Source organism: Anguilla anguilla, chromosome 7, assembly GCF_013347855.1.
Source record: "Anguilla anguilla isolate fAngAng1 chromosome 7, fAngAng1.pri, whole genome shotgun sequence".
Classification (NCBI taxonomy): domain Eukaryota; kingdom Metazoa; phylum Chordata; class Actinopteri; order Anguilliformes; family Anguillidae; genus Anguilla; species Anguilla anguilla.
The window spans coordinates 214,931-235,000 of NC_049207.1; the positions used below are offsets into that span (position 1 = coordinate 214,931).

Sequence of the window (20,070 nt, forward strand, 5' to 3'; positions counted from 1 at the left end):
CTCAGTCACTCGCACACTGAGCCACTCGCACACTGAGTCACTCACACACTGAGTCACTCACACACTGAGCCACTCACACACTGAATCACTCACTCACACACTGAGTCACTCACTCATTGAGCCACACACACACTGAGTCACTCACTGAATCCCTCACACACTTAGCCACATACACACTGAGCCACTCACACACTGATCCAGTCACACCCACACTGAGCCACTCACACACTGAGCCACTCGCACACTGAGTCACTCACACACTGAGTCACTCACACACTGAGCCACTCACACACTGAGTCACTCACACACTGAGCCACTCACACACTGAGCCACTCGCACACTGAGTCACTCACGCACTGAATCATTCACACACTGAGCCACTCACACACTGAGTCGCTTACTCACACACTGAGCCACTCACACACTGAGTCACTCACTCACACACTGAGCCACTCACACACTGAGTCACTCACTCACACACTGAGCCACTCACACACTGAGTCACTCACACACTGAGCCACTCGCACACTGAGTCACTCACACACTGAATCATTCACACACTGAGTCACTCACACACTGAGCCACTCACACACTGAGCCACTCGCACACTGAGTCACTCACACACTGAATCATTCACACACTGAGTCACTCACACACTGAGCCACTCACACACTGAGTCACTCACACACTGAGCCACTCACACACTGAGCCACTCACACACTGAGTCACTCACACACTGAGTCACTCACTCACACACTGAGCCACTCACACACTGAGCCACTCACACACTGAGTCACTCACACACACACACACACACACACACTGAGCCACTCACACACTGAGTCACTCACTCACACACTGAGCCACTCACACACTGAGCCACTCACACACTGAGCCACTCGCACACTAAGCCACTCGCACACTGAGTCACTCACACACTGAGCCACTCGCACACTGAGTCACTCACACACTGAGTCACTCACACACTGAGCCACTCCATGAACTCCATAAACCAGCTTCTGCAAACTGACATCTGTTCCAATCACCCCTGTCTTAACACCTCTGTGCAGAGAAACTGACCCAACCAGCTCTGCGGTATTTGTGCCTTGGTAGAGTCCACCTGACCTTACACTAGGTGATATTTTAAGTGATTTCACAGTCTTACACATCAGAGTAAACCATCTCTCTCTCCTCTCTCCCCCTCACCATCTCTCTCTCTCTCTTTCTCCCCTCTCCCCCCCCCTCACCATCTCTACTTCTCTTTCCCCTCTCTCCGCCCTCACCATCTCTACTTCTCTCTTTCTCCCCCCCCTCTCTCTCTCTCTCAGGCAGAGTGGTTGTCTGCTCAGAGGGACGAGAGCTTGGTAAACGGAGGGAAGGTAGAGGAGACTGGAGGAATGGAGGATGGGGTCAGTGGTTTACTCCTAAAGCATGCTGGGAATGCACACACCTAAACATGCATTCCTGAGAACCTGTTTTAGCTGCATAGCCCATGGGCCACACCCACACCTGGGGAGAGTACACACTCCTTCCACTGCAGTCTTTCACCTGCAAGGGAGCCGTTACGTTATACAGGGTATAAAACTCTGGATTATACAGGATATAATACTGATTGTAAATGTTACAGATCATAGATTATAAAGGTTATATATATCATAATAGTTAATCATTGATTTTCAATGTTAAACTTTTTTTTATTATAAACAGTGATATCATTAGATTAAAGAGGTTCTGGAAAGTAGATTTAAAGGTTATAATTACTGATTATAATTGGTGTGGGTTGTAGATTATAATGGTTATGAATGTTAAAAATGTTAAATGGGATAACTAGATTATAAATAGTATGAACAGTAGATGCGTCCCTGGAGGACCTGAGCTAGGGGATCCATCAGGGGATCTACAGAGATTTAAACTTGTATTTCTATGGTTATCCTCCAGGGGGCGCCATAGACACTCCAGCAGCACAGTGAAGTGAAAAAACATACAACTAAGTTTCTAATCGAGACATTTATAAAAACAATTAGCTGACCTAATATGGGGAGAGTCAGGAAGGAAAGTATTACGACAGTATTATGCAATATTTTGGACACACTTCTTTTTAATTGCGGTATAACTGCAATGATAGTGTACTTTTACTAATTTGTGTGCAGTTCTCGTGCACTTGCTCTGCAGATGACACACAGCCCAGACAAAACAATAAACCACCAAAGCATCAAAACTTTCAGTGAAGTTGCAGAGAAACTCACAACGTATTACATTCCCAATCAACTTAAAAATAAACCATGTTTCTATCAACCAGCTCAAATTATTTTATTACACCTGTCAGGATTTGTCATCCCTAGCAAGTGTGCAGACGTAACACATTATCCCTTCCAGTGCACTCAGTTCTGGATTTTGATGGCATCTGCAGATCTGAGCTGGGCAATCACTGTTTACCATTATTTGCACCAGAAAAAACAGCTCTGCCATGTCACTGGGTGAAGTGATGAGTATAAAACCTGGCTGTGGTAGCAAATGAGGTGGAAACATGTAAAAGCACTGCAGCATGTCCAGGGTAGGAACTGAACTGAATTAAACGTGCAGGTATCACTTGTTCTATTCTTAATGAGTAAAGATTGGGGTGGTGCAGGGATGGGATGATTCTTTGACAGTTGACTTGACAAAGGAGCTATGGCGACCTCTAGCTGGAGGAGAACGGAAGTACCGTGCGAGAGAACAGGAAGTACCCTGCGAGAGAACAGGAAGTACCATGCGAGAGAACAAGGGGAAACAAACTTCTGGCTCAAACCAGCCACAGTTTTGAGTCCTGGAAGAACTATTGTTTTTAATTAGGCATGAATGTTTAATGAGAGTATTACTATGATAATGCCACATAATTCGAGAGGGAGAGAGAGAGAGAGAGAGAGGGCGGGCGGGAGGGAGGAGGGAGAGAGAGAGGGAGATAGAGAAACAGATGGAGAGAGGGGGAGAGAGGGAGAGAGAGAAACAGATGGAGAGAGGGACTTACAGTTTTCTTCCGCAGGACACTGACAGCCTGATGGAGTGGTGGAACACTGTGGAACGTGAGTCAAACACGTAAATGTGCACACACACACTCACACACACACATACGCGCACACACACACACACACATATGCACACACGCTCACACTCACATACTCACACACACACACACACTCATACACATACGCGCGCACACACACACATATGCGCACACGCACACACACATACGCACGCACACACACTCACACACACATACGCACACACACACATACACACACACACACACACACACACACTCCTACACACACACACATACGCACACACACACACACACTCACACACACACACACATACACACACACTCACACACACACACACTCCTACACACATACGCACACACACACACACACTCACACACACACACTCCTACACACACACACACACACTCACACTCACACACACACACACACTCCTACACACACACACACACACATACGCACACACACACTCACACACACATACGCACGCACACACACACACACACACACACACACACACACACACACACACACACACACATACACACACACTCACACACACACACACTCCTACACACACACACATACGTACACACACACACACACACTCACACTCACACACACACACACACTCCTACACACACACACACACACACATACGCACACACACACTCACACACACATACGCACGCACACACACACACACACACACACACACACACACACACAGATAGTTTGTGTTCTCTCAGGGTGTAACTCCTGTTTCTCCTCAGAGTGGGATGAGCTTCCCTCAGATGATGAAGACTGGGTGGGAGACGGCGAGGTGAAGTGAGTATGCGCTGCCAAAGCGAATCGAATCGGGAAAATAAAAGCCGTTTAATAACACGCTGAAACAGGGGATCCTTCTCTCCCAGGGAGCTGAAGGTGCTGGCGGAGAAGGTGCAGAAGGGCATTCATGTCTTTAACAAGGTCTTCATGGAGCAGGCAGAGGGTCTTTGGCAGCACATCATCGACCTCAACGCCATCGCAGAGAACATCAATGAGTTCCACAAGAAAGCCAAGATCGCCTCCATCACGGGGGGCACCACCAGCGCCGTGGGAGGGGTCACTGCCATCGCCGGCCTGGCTCTGGCTCCGGTCACTCTGGGGGCGTCTCTGATCATCACGGCTGTGGGGATAGGCGTGGCCACCGCCGGGGGGCTCACCTCCGCCTCCGCCTCCATCTCCGACTCCGTCCACAACTCCCAGGACCGCAAGAAGGTGGAGAGGATCGTCGAGGACTACCAGACCAAGATGGCCGACATTAGCAAGTGCCTGCGCTATGTGCAGCAGGGCCTGGAGAAGCTCCTGGCCTACAACCTGCTGAAGATGGACTTGGCGGGAGAGCAGGGGCTGGGGCTCAGCAGGGCGGTGCAGATGGCCAGTGAGGCCAGCGGTGCCAGCGAGCGGGCGGTGCAGCTCAGCAGCCAGGTCAGCACCGTGCTGACGGGGCTGTTCCAGGGCATGGACGACTACTACATGGACAAGGACTCCCGGGAGCTGAAGAAAGGCTGCAAGACGGAGTTCGCTGCTAAGATACGGGAGGTGGCAAACCGGCTGCATGAGGCACTGGTGGAGCTCAACAGCATCCGAGAGGAGCTGCAGGACACAGTTTATAACATCTGAACTCCCTTTCCCACAATCCCCTTCTTCACTTGCTCCCCCAATGTTCTCTTCTGAACTCCCTTTCCCACAATCCTCTTCTTCACTCGTTCCCCCAATGTTCTCTTCTGAACTTCCTTTCCCACAATCCCCTTCTTCACTCACTCCACCCTTGTTCTCTTCTGAACTCCATTTCCCACAATTCCTTTCTTCACTCTCTCCCCCATTTTTCTCTTCCGAATTCCCTTTCCCACAATCCTCCACTTCACTCACTCCACCCTTGTTCTCTTCTGAACTCCCTTTCCCACAATCCCCTTCTTCACTCCCTTTCCCACAATCCTCTTCTTTACTTTCTCCCCCACTGTTCACTTCTGCACTCACTTTCCCACAATGCCCTTCTACACTCACTTTTCCACAATGCTCTTCTTCACTCACTTTCCCACAATCCTCTTCTTCACTTGCTCCCCCACTGTTCACTTCTGCACTCACTTTCCCACAATGCCGTTCTGCACTCACATTTCCCACAATGCCCTTCTGCACTCACATTTCCCACAATGCTCTTCTTCACTTGCTCCCCATTGTTCTCTTCTGAACTTACTTTCCCATAATCCTCTTTTCCATTTGCTTTCCCACAATCCTCAGAAAATCTGATCCATCTGAGGCGCCCCCGGCTATTTATTTTTACCAGTACCTGAAACACAGCGATACACACACATAATGCAGCACTAATGATGATATTTTCTTGTAGGAGATGTTTATTAGTCATGTAATTTTTGTATATAGCTTATACATGTGTAACATAAACTCTAATAAAAGCCAGCAGACCCTCCAGCACACCCCCAGTACTGAATAGAGACAAAAAAGTGCATCACGTGTTGCATTGAATTCTCTGTTAATCCTACTGTAACCTTTGTACTGTCATTTGTGGCAGTTTACTGTACTGCAAGAAGCCTTAAAACAGGACATAACCACTGGTGCACATCACCACAGTTTTGCACTGATTTTTAAAACCAGTATTTTGTATTATATGGGGTGATGTGCAGAGGCTATCTGTTCTGTCACTTGAATACTGTGCCTAGCTAATGCTGACATGGTTGATAAGTTTCACTGTAAATCACACCAGTCTGTTCGGGTGAAACCGAGTGAGAAAGTCCCGCCTTCTCCTTCCCCATTTGGGCAGGAAACTGTTACTCCAGAAACAAACTGATTAGAGTAATCTGAACGTCCATGCGGTGTGTAGCAAGGTTCCCAAGCTGAGCAGGCCAGTGTGATTCAGGGTTGGCCACAGAAAATGTATTCCTCATAAAATGGATCCTGAGCTCTGACAGTTTGGAAACAGTTGGGCACAAAATAAAGACAGAAAGATGATTGCAGACGGTGTGGCTCCAGTTAGGGTTAGCTCCATGGGAACCTTCTGTTCATTTTATCTGTGGATGCATGTTGACCATAATATGGGTGAGTGCGAGCACAGAACATTGCCACCAGATGGCGGTGTGCTGTTGTTTCTTGCAAAGATGGTGTGTGTGAGAGGCAGAAGGAAGACAGAGATGTGAATACACAAATGTGTGTGTGTGCTTGTGTGTGTAGGTATGTATGTGTCTGCGTGCATTTATAAATGTGGACCAAAATAAAGAATTAAAATGTGTGTGTGCATGTGTGTGAGAGAGTGTGTACTTATGTACGTATGTACGTGTGTACCTGTATGTGTGAGAGTGTGTGTGTGTATGAGTATATGTGGGTGTGTGGGTGTGTGTGTGTGTGTGTGTGTGTGGACCAGGGCTGTTTTCTCCTGCTGAGATTTTAAGTATTCCTTTCTATCACATAAAACATGTCTCATTTGTGTATTTCGTTACTCCATGAAATGGATTTATGAAATATGTGCAGTACTGATTAAAATAAATGTAGTCTGATATTAAATGTGTAGCTGTAGGTTTATACTCAATATTAAATCTATAAATGGTTGAAACAGAAATGAATACACTTGTGCAAATACCATTTCTTTCTATCAATGGTAAGTTGAGAGCTATTGATTCATCTCATTTAAAATTTTTGATTCAATTCAACTTTAATTGTACAGTGTTTTTCACAGGGACACTGTCACAAAGACACTTTACAGTAGGAATACAACTGCACAAAAATAGGCTGGAACCCCTCAAAAAAGTAAGCTGTTCAGGCAAAAAAAAAAAAACTCCCCAGTGGGACAAAAAAACACTTGTGGCAAGAAAAAACGTCTCGCTAAGAATAAATCTCAGGAGGAACCCGGCTGTCGAAGGGGAGCGCGTCCCGCTGGCTGGCCTGGTTTATCAGATAGGGTAGAATGACAGAATGAACGGTAACAGGAATGTAATGAGGGATCTTGCAGAGTGAAAATGGGTTGGGCAGGTCACAGTCAGAGGCAGTTAAATTAGCTGGTAAATAGGCAGCCCATGTCCATTTTAACCCTTGAAAGCCAACAAATAAATTCTAAATTAAAACTTGGCCACAAATGGACCTTTCCAGAATATAATGCCAAGCATACTTCAAAATCAACCAAAGATGGTTAGCTGCCCACAAAATGATTGTTTTGCCATGTACAATTCTCAGTTTCCAGGCAGAAGCCATTCAGAAATGTGTGGTTTTAACTGGAGTCCACACTCCACAGACAGCGCGCATGTGCTGACCGACAGATCTGAAGGATTTTGAAGGATTTGATAGAGAATGACCAAAGATCCCCAATAGGCTAGATTTACCATTTTCAAACACTATACAAAATGACTATTTTATCCTTGCAGGGGAGGGTAATGTTAACAGTGGTTCCAATATATTTGACACTAATGTTTTTAAAAAATGTATTAATTGATTTTTTTTTTTTGTTTTTTTGTTTTTTTACAGATTGTTGGTTATCTTTTTTTAAGTGTGGTAATAATTTTGGAGGCCACTGTCGGCGCTGGAGGACACGGAAGAAGGGTTTGAGAGTGGCGTTCTTTTCGGCTGATTGCATTTGGGCGTAAATGAGATAGTCAAACAGCATTTCGACTTGCCGGTTATTCTAAATCAATCAATGGTATTTGTACACATGTATTTTGTACTAGGCGGATTCCCTCGGTAATTTGGAAACAGTCTTGTGCTGCAGAGTTACAGGCAGTGATTCTGGTAGTTGTAAATTTCCATCCACACGCAGGTAACTGCAGCTAACCACGCCCATTTCGCAGGTTGCCTAAAGGCTATGCGAGACACCGAGAGGGAAGAAAGGAACTCGGTATCACACGGGTGGACACGAAGGGAGGCGTGTTCGCCAAAGTTTCGGGTTTCTAGCTAGATTCCTCTTTTCAGGGAAAGAACACCAAAACAATAAAACCCGAGGCTTCCTAGGGGGAACGTGTCCCTCGGATAAACCAGGGCGTATCTAGACTGACCAAACACGAGATGCGCACCTCGCCGAACTAGTTCTACAACTCGCGGGGAGGGAGTGAGTTATTCCAGCTGTTAAATACCGATACGGACGGTTTCTACTAGTTGCAGTGTGTCCCATTATGCTTGTGCTAAAGAAAAGTGATTAAAATAATCAGTAAAAGATTGGAAGTAAATAATCTACAGTAAGCAGCCGGAAACCACGGACGCGAAAAGGTAGACCCATCTTTTTTCTATTTTAAATATTTTTCTGTGATTGCAAAATTAAAATCCTAGAAGTCTGGTGCATCGTTAGCACGACTACTCTCAATAACGACTAAGGAACGTCTCGGAACATATGTTTATGTGAATTAAAATATAAGCAAAAAGAAAGTAAGGACTAGACCTCCTCTCGACGGCCGCTACTGACAGTTACATTTAAACTATTGTGTGTGAGAGAGAAAGAATATGTGTGTGTGTGTGTGTGAGAGAGAGAGAGAATGAGTTTGTGTGTGTGTTAGAGAGAGAGAGAGAGAGAGAGTGTGTGTGTGTGTGTAGTGTGCATTGCTGGAGGGAGCATCACTGCTCTGTCTGACTTTATGCTTCTAACTTGCAGGAGAGCCAAAATGCAGAGAACTCCGGTGGTTCCACCAAGACCAAGTGTTGAGGTGTGTGTGTGTGTGCGCGCGCTTAAGTAAAGTCTCTCTGCAGGTATCTGGAAAGGAATGCTGGGTGAATTCTTGTGTTATTTTAATAAAGCAGGGAGTGTTTGTGCTGTTCTAATGCAGCAGGGAGTGTTTGTGCTGTTCGAACAGAGCAGGGAGTGTGTGTGCTGTTCTAATGCAGCAGGGAGTGTTTGTGCTGTTCTAACAGAGCAGGGAGTGTGTGTGCTGTTCTAATGCAGCAGGGAGTGTTTGCACTGTTCTAACAGAGCAGGAAGTGTTTGTGCTGTTCTAACAGAGCAGGAAGTGTTTGCACTGTTCTAACAGAGCAGGAAGTGTTTGTGCTGTTCTAACAGAGCAGGAAGTGTTTGTGCTGTTCTAACAGAGCAGGGAGTGTGTGTGCTGTTCTAACAGAGCAGGAAGTGTTTGTGCTGTTCTAACAGAGCAGGGAGTGTTTGTGCTGTTCTAACAGAGCAGGGAGTGTTTGTGCTGTTCTAACAGAGCAGGGAGTGTGTGTGCTGTTCTAATGCAGCAGGGAGTGTTTGTGCTGTTCTAACAGAGCAGGGAGTGTGTGTGCTGTTCTAATGCAGCAGGGAGTGTTTGCGCTGTTCTAACAGAGCAGGAAGTGTTTGTGCTGTTCTAATGCAGCAGGGAGTGTTTGTGCTGTTCGAACAGAGCATGTAGTGTTTGTGCTGTTCTAATGCAGCAGGGAGTGTTTGCACTGTTCTAACAGAGCAGGAAGTGTTTGTGCTGTTCTAACAGAGCAGGGAGTGTTTGTGCTGTTCTAACAGAGCAGGGAGTGTGTGTGCTGTTCTAATGCAGCAGGGAGTGTTTGTGCTGTTCTAACAGAGCAGGGAGTGTGTGTGCTGTTCTAATGCAGCAGGGAGTGTTTGCGCTGTTCTAACAGAGCAGGGAGTGTGTGTGCTGTTCTAATGCAGCAGGGAGTGTTTGTGCTGTTCTAACAGAGCAGGGAGTGTGTGTGCTGTTCTAATGCAGCAGGGAGTGTTTGCGCTGTTCTAACAGAGCAGGAAGTGTTTGCTGTCCTTATTCAGGCATTCAGTTTGGGTCTGACTCTGTTCTTTACTGTTTGTTGTACAAAAGGATCTGAACAATCCCATTCGACACAGCCTGAACAAACAGCAGGTGCCAGATGACACCCAGGTACCACACACACACGCACACTCACACATCCATGTGCACATGCACACATTCTCACGTGTACACGCGCACATTCACACACACACACACCAATCACGTGTGCACACAGTCACACACAAAATCTCACACACACATACTGTATATGTGCGCACACACACACGCTCACACACATTATCTCTGTCACACACACACACTTGCATGGGCACAATCACACACGGTCTCACACATGCATGTCACTTCTACAACAAATAATTTCATTATTAAGTATTGTGATGATTCCGCTCTGAGACAGAACCAAACTGCTACCTAGAAGCAGTGGATAGGCTCATTGATTGGTGTGATAAGAACTTGTTCATAGTAAATACAGAAAAGACAGAGGAAATAATTTTTGGCCTACCACAGGATGAGTACCCTCCAGTGGCGGTTCATAGTCGGAGGACTAAACGAGTATCATCTTATAAGTACTTGGGTGTGTATTTATTTATTTAATTTTTGTTATTTAAAAAAAAATTTAATTGTATTAAGATGTATTTCTTTTTAATGTCTTTTGTAGTACTGTGCTTGTCTTTGTGATTATACGGAACTGTTCGCACGATGATGCAAGACAAATTTTGGAGTAATCGGACAATAAAGTAGTATTGCATCGTATTGTATCCTATGCACACTCACGCACATGCAATCTCACATACACACACACAATCTCACACACACACAGTCTGTCTCTCACGCACATACAGACACAATCTCACACATACACAATCTCTCTCACACACACACATACAATCTCACACATACGCAGTCTCTCTCACACAAACACACACACACGCAATCTCACACACACAATCTCACACATACACAGTCTCTCTCTCAAACACACACACAGTATATCTCTCTCACACACACACACACACACACACACGCAATCTCGCACACACAATCTCACACACAGTCTCTCTCTCGAACACACACACAGTATATCTCTCTCTCACACACACACACACAATCTCGCACACACACAAACTCACACACAGACAGTCTTTCTCACACGCTCTCTCTCTCTCTCTCTCTCACACATATTGACATATTCATATGTGTTTCAGTTAAATATGTTAAATGTATTTTCAGAGCAACATTGATTCAAGTGAACAGCCGTCCAACAAGGTGAGGATGTCTCTCTCTCTGACTATCTATCTGTCTGTCTGACCGTCTGTCTGACCATCTATCTGTCTGTCTGACTGTCTATCTGTCTGTGTCTGACCATCTATCTGTCTCTCTGACCATCTGTCTGTCTGTGTCTGACCATCTGTTTGTCTGTCTGACCATCTGTCTGTCTGTATGACCATCTGTTTGTCTGCCTGACCGTTTGTCTGTCTGCCTGCCCATCTGTCTGTCTGTTGGACCGTCTGTCTGTCTATCTGACCATCTGACCATTTGTTTGTCTGTCTGTCTGACCATCTGTCTGTCTGCAATCAACTGTTTTGTGTACCTCAGATGCTGAGCAGAATGTCGGATTAACGTGAAGTTGTCATTTATAAACCATGCATTTTTGAATTATTGTGTGTTTGTTGTTTCAAGGTAACTTTTGTTTCTTTGTGTTTTTTGTATCAAAGAAGTCAGTTTGCACTCCTGAAGTAATTGTGTGTGTGCGTGTTTGTGTGTATGGTGTGTATGTTTGGTGTTCTTGTGCATGTATGTGTTTTTGTGTGTATGTTTCACAGATCTTGGGTATGAAGAGGATTGTACAGAAGGTTAATCCCTTCAGCAGGTCTGCTGCTCAGGTAACAGACAGAGAAGAATCATTTTCAGTTGTGAATTTTTGTTCTCTCTTTGAATGATATATTTGTTCCTCTAAAGGTTGTAATATGAGTGGCTCATGTTTAGTGTAAAATAAGGGTCCATGTTGATTCAGCAGCCCTTCTGAACCAGAACACGGAGCAGAACCTGCTCTGTATGGGGACTGGAACATTTAGTATTTAATGGCTGTGGAGTTACATTGTGTTTCTGTGGTCTTTACCTTTCTCAGTCCATGATTTTCCCATCAGTAATTTTTGTAATGAAGTTTTCCTTTGTTGCCATAACGTACCTTCCTTCTTCCCTACCACTCTCTCTCTCCCCCTTTCCCTCCCTCCTCTCTCTCTCTCTGCCCCTCTCTCTCTCCCCCTTTCCCTTCCTCCTCTCTCCCTCTCTGCCCCTCTCTCTCTCCCTTTCCCTCCCTCCTCTCTCCCTCTCTGCCCCTCTCTCTCTGCCCCACTCCCTCCCTCTATCTCTCCCCCTTTCCCTCCTGCTCTTTCTCTATCTCTCCCCCTTTCCCTCCTGCTCTGTCTCTATCTCTCCCCTTCTCTCCTTCTCTCTTATTTCCAGTCTTCTGAAGAAACATCAGACAATGCCAATGAGAAACAAGTGTCTGACAATAAACAGGTGAGTCTGTGTGTGTGTGTGTGTGTGTGCGCGCATGTGTGCGTGCATGCGTGTGTGTTTGTGTATGTGAGAATGTGTGTTTGTGCTTGTGCTTGTGTGTGTGTGTGTATGTGAGAGTTTGTGCTGGTGTGTGTTTCTGTGAATGTGTGTGCATGTGCCTGTGTGATTGTGTGTGTGCGTGTCTGTGTGTGTATGTGAGAGTTTGTGCTTCTGTGTTTCTGTGCATGTGCATATTGTATATTAATTATGATGTGATTTTAATAGCAGTATTGGTCTCTTTCAGAAGCCTGGTGTGTTCAAAGGAGTGATGCAGAAGGTCAATCCTTTCAGATCTGCTTCACAGGTACACTCACTCTTAACACAGGTACACTCACCTCTGACACAGGTACACTCAGCCCTAACACAGGTACGCTCACCTCTGATATAGGTACACTCACTCTTAACACAGGTACACTCACCTATGACACAGGAATACTCACTCCTAACACAAGTACACTCACCTCTGGCACAGATACACTAACCCCTAACACAGGCACACTCATGTCTAACACAGATACACTAAGCCCTAACACAGGTACACTCCCTCCTAACACAGATACACTCACGTCTAACACAGGTACACTCAGTTCTAACACAGGTACACTCCCTCCTAACACAGGTACACTCACCTCTGTCACTCCTTGCATGTGTATGGTGATTAACTGTGGCTGAGGGTCCCTACAACCTCTCACACACACACACGCACACACACATACACACACATACACACCCACACCCACACACGCACACGTTTTATTAATTTCTGTCCTTTGGTCTCCAAGGTGGAACAAGGAGGCAATGACCATGCAGAGAGGCCAGCTGGAAATAAACAGGTGTGTGTGTGTGTGTCTGTCTCTGTGTCTGTGTGTGGTGTGTGTGCGTATGTGTGTCTGTGTGTCTGTCTCTGTGTCTGTGTGTGGTGTGTGTGTCTGTGTCCGTGCGTGTGTTTGCTTGCATGTGTGTTTCTGTGCATGTGCCTGTGTGTGTGTGTGTGTTAGAGAGTTTGTGCTTGTGTGTTTCTTTGCATGTGCATATTGTATATTAATTATGATGTGATTTTAATAGCAGTATTGGTCTCTTTCAGAAGCCTGGTGTGTTCAAAGGAGTGATGCAGAAGGTCAATCCTTTCAGATCTGCTTCACAGGTACGCTCACTCTTAACACAGGTACACTCACCTCTGACACAGGTACACTCACCTCTAACACAGGTACACTCAGCCCTAACACAGGTACACTCACCTCTGACAGGAAGATTTTTCATTTAAATGACAATCAGCTCAGCAGTGCCTGTGGTGATATCAGCAGCTCAGCAAAGTCTGTGGTGATATCAGCTGCTCAGCAAAGCCTGTGGTGATATCTGCAGTGCTTGTTGTGATATCAGCTGCTTGAAGGCCGCAGGGTTCCATTTGACCTCTGTTCATCTGTTGCTATTAAGGACAGTGATTCTTAGAGAAACACAAAGTTACTGTGATTTGAAAATCTGTTTCATTTTCCAGAAAATTTAAACACAATCCACTAATGTTGCTTGTATGTTGTATATATTTTTGCATGTATTTGTCTTTTTATACATAATTTCTCCCTCCCTCTCTCTCAGGTTGTGAACAGTGATCTATCTACCAGCAGTGACAGTCTCACAGATAACAACAATACACAGGTAACGACTGTGGTCTCCATGGTGACTGTCTGTGTTCTCCCTGGTGGTGGTGCTTTCGCTGGATTGGGCGGGGGGCGGTTAGGGTCAAAGGTTAGACTTAAGAGTGTGAGGGTGCGTGCGTGTGAGGGTGTGGGTGCGTGTGTGTGTGCGGGTGTAGGTGACTGGTTCATGGTTGGTCTCTTACAATTATTTCTCTGAATGTGTCTGCTGTTGGTACAGGATTTGTGTATGCTTAGTAGTGATGATGAGGGATTTCTTGAAAGGTTTTTGTGTGTTATTGTTATGTGCTATATACAGTTATATTATATGTGAACTCACTATTTCAGTTGGCCAACAACAGAGAACCTGAGGGTAATCAAGGAGGCAGTGACCAACCAATCAGAAAGAAGAAAGGGGTGTGTCACAATTCTTTATTTATCAAAGGTTTCATGAACACCTTTATATTTGTACCCCTCTGTATGTACTCACCTGTAAGGGGCTTTGTCAAAAAAACATCTACCAAATAAATAGGGTGCGGGTGAGTCTGCATGTGCATGTGCTGGTGTGTGTGCGTGTGCATGTACTGGTGTGTGTGCGTGTGCGTGTGCATGTGCATGTGTTGGTGTGTGAGCGTGTGCATGTGCAAATGCATATGTGTGTGCGTGTGTGTATGCGGGTGCGGATGCGCATGTGTGTTTGCGTGTGTGGGTGTGTGTGCGTGTGTATGTGCATATGTGTGTGCGTGTGCGTATGCGGGTGCGGATGCGCGTGTGTGTTTGCGTGTGTGTGTGTGGGTGCATGTCCGGGTGTGTGTGTGTGCAGTTGCAGGTGTGTGTGTGTGTGTGTGTTTGTGAGGATGTGTGTGTGTGTGTGCGCGTGTGTGTGTGTGTGTGAGTTAGTGAGTGTGTGTGTGTGTGTGTGTTTGTGAGGATGTGTGTGTGTGTGTGTGTGAGTTAGTGAGTGTGTGTGGGTGTGTGTGTGCGGGTATGGTTGAGTATGTTTCACGGTTGAGCTCTTACCAATGTTTCCCTGAAGGTGACCTTTAGAATCAGAAGGATTCTACCTGGTGCTCTCTTTCGCTCTGCAGGAAAGGTAACACACCCGTACAGCTCTGTTGCTTGCTGGAAAGCAGCGAGAATGTATCATAAGGCACATTCTTACTGTTACCGCACACAGAGCCGGCACTAGGATTTTGCTGGCCCTAAGAAAATCTGTTGGAGCAAAGGGGGTGCTTTTGGATTCTGTCGAGCGGGGGGGTGGGGGGGTGGCCCTGAACAACCGCATGGACCGTTTATGCCACAGGCCAGCCCTGACAGCACACACATAAGCAACTTTCCCATATTACATTTTTACATACAACCCATTTATATCCAGCTGAATACTTTTACAGAAGAAACTGAGGTTTAATATATTCCCCAACTACCCAGTCCCCTAACCACGATAATTTAAACATCACTGTGCACCAGGGCCAAGCTTAAACACACATCCATTACTCTTAACTCAGTGATTTGGACCTCACTAACACGCACATGCACACACCCATTACTCTAACCCAGTGAGTTAGAAGTCACTAACACACACACACACACCCATTACTCTAACCCAGTGAGTTAGAAGTCACTAACACACACACACACACCCATTACTCTAACCCATTGTGGTAGAACTCACTTACACACACACAGGAAAAAACTCTGGTGTAGTGTGTTGAGATAACTCGGGTGTAATGTATGGAGATAATTCAGGTGTAATGTATGGAGATAACTCAGGTGTAGTGTATGGAGGTAACTCAGGTGCAGTGTATGGAGATAACTCATGTCGTGTATGGAGGTAACTCATGTCGTGTATGGAGGTAACTCAGGTGTAGTGTATGGAGGCAACTCAGGTGTAGTGTATGGAGATAACTCAGGTGTAGTGTATGGAGGTGACTCAGGTGTAGTGTATGGAGGTAGCTCAGGTGGTGCTTTGCTGCTCTCTTTTGGCAGGACTCTGAGCACGAGGCTGGGGGGGAGACAGAGGAGTCCTTGCTGCAGGTATGTTCTATTACATTACATTACTTTACATTTATTTGGCAGATGCTTTTATCCAAAGCGACGTACAGAACTGAATCATGTCCTGTAAGTAGACAGGGGCAGTCCTGTTGGCTGCAGTGTAGGTGAGGGTCAGGACTTTGAACCTGATCCTGGCAGTGACCGGTAGCCAGTGGAGTGAGCTCAGCAGAGGAGTGATGTGAGAGAACTTGGGAAGGTTGAAGACAAGTCATGCAGCAGCATTTTAATCATTTGTAGTGGCTGTATGTATGGCACAAGCTGGCAGGCTTGCAAGGAGTGAGTTGCAGTAGTCAAGATGGGAGGTCACCATAGCCTGGACAAGCAGCTGGGTGGAGTGTGTAGTCCGGTATGGTCGAATCCTCCTGATGTTGTACAGGAGATATCTGAACGAACCTATAAGGCAGAGGGGGGGAAAGAGAAGAAGAGTTGCATGTCAACTGCATAACAGTGATAGGAGAAGCCATGTGAATTAATTACTGAACCAAGAGATTTGGTGTATAATAGGAACAGCAGAAGACCCAGTACAGATCCCTGTGGGACACCTGTAACAAGGGGATGAGGAGCAGAGGTGGACCCCATCCAGGTGACCTGGTAGGACCTATCTGCAAGATAGGAAGCAAACCAAGACAGGGCAGTCCCAGCAATGCCCATCTCAGCCAAGGTGGAGAGGATTAGTTTGTGGTTGACTATATTGAATGCTGCAGACAGGTCAAGGAGGATCAGGACAGAGGAGAGGCGTGAGGCTCTTGCAGTGGCAGGTGCCTCTATCACACCCAGGAGGGCAGTGTCTGTTGAGTGCCCAGATTGGAAGCCAGACTGGTGAGGGTCAAGCAGGTTGTTCTGATGGAGAAAGGAGGCTAGTTGTTTAAGCACTGCTCGCTCAAGGGTTTTGGACAAAAAAGGTAGAAGTGATACGGGTTGATAGTTCATTATCCCTCATCAGAGGAGACTGAGGTAGGTTTCTTAAGGAGTGGGATAACGCAAGCCATCTTAAAATGGGAGGGAACATAGCCAGAGGCAAGGGAGGCATTGACAATAGAGGACAAACCCAAACATGTCCCACCCACTCCTACCACATCACTGCCCAATAACAACCCTCACTCCAAACACATCACTCCCCAATTACAACCAACCACTCCTGCCATATCACTGCCCAGTAACAAACAACCACTCCTACCATATCACTGCCCAGTAACTAGCACAGTGACGGAGTGTAGCACAGTGGGTAAGGAACTGGGCTTGTAACCGAAAGTTCGCAGGTTCGATTCCCGGGTAGGACACTGCCGTTATACCCTTGAGCAAGGTACTTAACCGGAATTGCTTCAGTATATATCCAGCTGTATAAATGGATACAATGTAAAATGCTATGTAAAAGTTGTGTAAGTTGCTCTGGATAAGTTAAATGCCTGTAATGTAATGTAACTACCAACCACTCCTACCATATCACTGCCCAGTAACTACCAACCACTCCTACCATATCACTGCCCAGTAACAACCAACCACTCCTACCATATCACTGCCCAGTAACTACCAACCACTCCTACCATATCACTACCCAGTAACAACCAACCACTCATACCATATCACCGCCCAGTAACTACCAACCACTCCTACCATATCACTACCCAGTAACAACCAACCACTCCTACCATATCACTGCCCAGTAACAACCAACTACCGACCAACCACTCCTACCATATCACTACCCAGTAACAACCAACCACTCCTACCATATCACTGCCCAGTAACAACCAACCACTCCTACCATATCACTGCCCAGTAACAACCAACCACTCCTACCATATCACTGCCCAGTAACAACTAACCACTCCTACCATATCACTGCCCAGTAACTACCAACCACTCATACCATATCACCGCCCAGTAACTACCAACCACTCCTACCATATCACTACCCAGTAACAACCAACCACTCCTACCATGTCATTGCTTAATTACAACAACCTGTGTGTGTGCATGCGTGCGTGCGTGTGTGCGTGCGTGCGTGCACGTGTGTGTGTTTTACAGGACAGTTCTGTTGAGATCCAGGATCTGGAGATGGCCCCTTTGCACAATGAAGGAGATGTTTTGGATAGTGAGGTGTGTTTTGCTCTCACTTCCTTACTGCTGTTGAGGTGAAATTGGGGGGATTTAGAGGTGAAATTTGTTGTTTAAAAGAAACTCTTATTTCCAGGAGGAAGACACTCTCATGCAGTGGTGGAGGACAGTTGAAGGTGCGTGTGTGCTTGTGTGCACGTGCGTTTGCTTGTGCGTGCGCAGGCGCTTGCATGTCTGCATGTGTGTGTGCGTGCGCATGCGCTTGCCTGTGCGTGTGTGTAATACAGTTGTGCTCAGATCTGATCAGCAGCAGGCAGGAACAGGCAGGCGCTCCTCAGTTATGGCAGATACGCCTGTGAGGTCACTGCAGATACGCCTGTGAGGTCACTGCAGAAATGAACCGCTCCGTCTGCTCTGTGTGAACAGGCTGGAGCCAGTGGAACGAATCCCCAGAGTTTCAGGAAGATGAGGAACTGTGAGTTCATCTGTCTGTCTGACTAACTGACTGACTGACTGTCTGCCTGTCTCACAACATCACTCCTGCCTCCCATTCCTTTCACCAGCATAATAATCTCAGTGGTACTCTGAGTGTGTGTCAGTCATTGCCATTTCTCTCAGATCTCTCTTTCTGGGTTGAGTGTCTCTCTGGTCTCTCAGTGTTGAGTGTCTCTCTGGGTTGAGTGTCTCTCTGGTCTTTCAGGGTTGAGTGTCTCAAGGTTGAGTGTCTCTCTGGTCTCTCAGGGTTGTGTCTCTCTGGTCTCTCAGTGTTGAGTGTCTCTCTGGGTTGAGTGTCTCTCTGGTCTTTCAGGGTTGAGTGTCTCAAGGTTGAGTGTCTCTCTGGTCTCTCTGGGTTGAGTGTCTCTCTGGTCTTTCAGGGTTGAGTGTCTCAAGATTGAGTGTCTCTCTGGTCTCTCACAGTTGAGTGTCCCTCTGGTCTCTCAGGGTTGAGTGTCTCTCTGGTCTCTCAGTGTTGAGTGTCTCTCTGGTCTCTCACGGTTGAGTGTCTCTCTGGGTTGAGTGTCTCTCTGGTCTCTCTGGGTTGAGTGTCTCTCTGGTCTTTCAGGGTTGAGTGTCTCAAGGTTTAGTGTCTCTCTGGTCTCTCAGGGTTGAGTGTCTCTCTGGTCTCTCAGTGTTGAGTGTCTCTCTGGGTTGAGTGTCTCTGGTCTTTCAGGGTTGAGTGTCTCAAGGTTGAGTGTCTCTCTGGTCTCTCAGGGTTGAGTGTCTCTCTGGTCTTTCAGGGTTGAGTGTCTCAAGGTTGAGTGTCTCTCTGGTCTCTCAGTGTTGAGTGTCTCTCTGGGTTGAGTGTCTCTCTGGTCTTTCAGGGTTGAGTGTCTCAAGGTTGAGTGTCTCTCTGGTCTCTCTGGGTTGAGTGTCTCTCTGGTCTTTCAGGGTTGAGTGTCTCATGGTTGAGTGTCTCTCTGGTCTCTCACAGTTGAGTGTCTCTCTGGTCTCTCAGGGTTGAGTGTCTCTCTGGTCTCTCAGTGTTGAGTGTCTCTCTGGTCTCTCGCGGTTGAGTGTCTCTCTGGTCTCTCTGGGTTGAGTGTCTCTCTGGTCTCTCTGGGTTGAGTGTCTCTCTGGTCTCTCAGGGTTGAGTGTCTCAAGGTTGAGTGTCTCTCTGGTCTCTCAGGGTTGAGTGTCTCTATGGTCTCTGTTGAGTGTCTCTCTGGTCTCTCAGGGTTGAGTGTCTCAAGGTTGAGTGTCTCTCTGGTCTCTCAGTGTTGAGTGTCTCTCTGGTCTCAGTGTTGAGTGTCTCTCTGGTCTCTCAGTGTTGAGTGTCTCTCTGGTCTTTCAGGGTTGAGTGTCTCTCTGGTCTCAGTGTTGAGTGTCTCTGGTCTTTCAGTGTTGAGTGTCTCTCTGGTCTCTCAGGGGTGAGTGTCTCTGGTCTTTCAGGGTTGAGTGTCTCTCTCTGGTCTCTCAGGGGTGAGTGTCTCTCTGGTCTCTCAGGGTTGAGTGTCTCTGGTCTTTCAGGGTTGAGTGTCTCTCTCTGGTCTCTCAGGGGTG

The 20,070-nt window shown here is 46.6% G+C and overlaps 2 protein-coding genes across 10 annotated transcripts in view; both read left to right on the forward strand.

Moving 5' to 3' along the window:
- Positions 1-6,055, forward strand: part of LOC118232162 — a 20,213-nt gene extending 14,158 nt beyond the window's left edge. For all 7 annotated transcript variants that reach the window (XM_035426832.1, XM_035426833.1, XM_035426831.1 and 4 more), the window contains 4 exons: positions 1,329-1,409; positions 3,023-3,062; positions 3,815-3,869; positions 3,956-6,055. In XM_035426832.1, the coding sequence (XP_035282723.1) occupies positions 1,329-1,409; positions 3,023-3,062; positions 3,815-3,869; positions 3,956-4,706 (927 nt within the window). In that variant the 3' untranslated portion in view covers positions 4,707-6,055. The remainder of the gene's footprint in view (positions 1-1,328; positions 1,410-3,022; positions 3,063-3,814; positions 3,870-3,955) is intronic.
- LOC118232163 overlaps positions 4,733-20,070 on the forward strand; it is an 18,574-nt gene continuing 3,236 nt past the window's right edge. Inside the window, exons 1-17 of one of the 3 annotated variants that reach the window (XM_035426835.1) lie at positions 4,733-6,137; positions 7,554-8,288; positions 8,668-8,719; positions 9,815-9,874; positions 10,997-11,032; positions 11,590-11,649; positions 12,233-12,289; positions 12,573-12,632; positions 13,111-13,161; positions 13,413-13,472; positions 13,922-13,981; positions 14,308-14,376; positions 14,996-15,052; positions 15,946-15,993; positions 18,040-18,111; positions 18,206-18,245; positions 18,496-18,544. In XM_035426835.1, coding sequence (XP_035282726.1) covers positions 8,678-8,719; positions 9,815-9,874; positions 10,997-11,032; positions 11,590-11,649; positions 12,233-12,289; positions 12,573-12,632; positions 13,111-13,161; positions 13,413-13,472; positions 13,922-13,981; positions 14,308-14,376; positions 14,996-15,052; positions 15,946-15,993; positions 18,040-18,111; positions 18,206-18,245; positions 18,496-18,544 — 821 coding nt within the window. In that variant the 5' untranslated portion in view covers positions 4,733-6,137; positions 7,554-8,288; positions 8,668-8,677. Of the gene's footprint in view, positions 6,138-7,553; positions 8,289-8,667; positions 8,720-9,814; positions 9,875-10,273; positions 10,341-10,996; positions 11,033-11,589; positions 11,650-12,232; positions 12,290-12,572; positions 12,633-13,110; positions 13,162-13,412; positions 13,473-13,921; positions 13,982-14,307; positions 14,377-14,995; positions 15,053-15,945; positions 15,994-18,039; positions 18,112-18,205; positions 18,246-18,495; positions 18,545-20,070 lie in introns of those variants that run through there. The other 2 variants (XM_035426836.1, XM_035426838.1) reach the window with 2 other exon arrangements.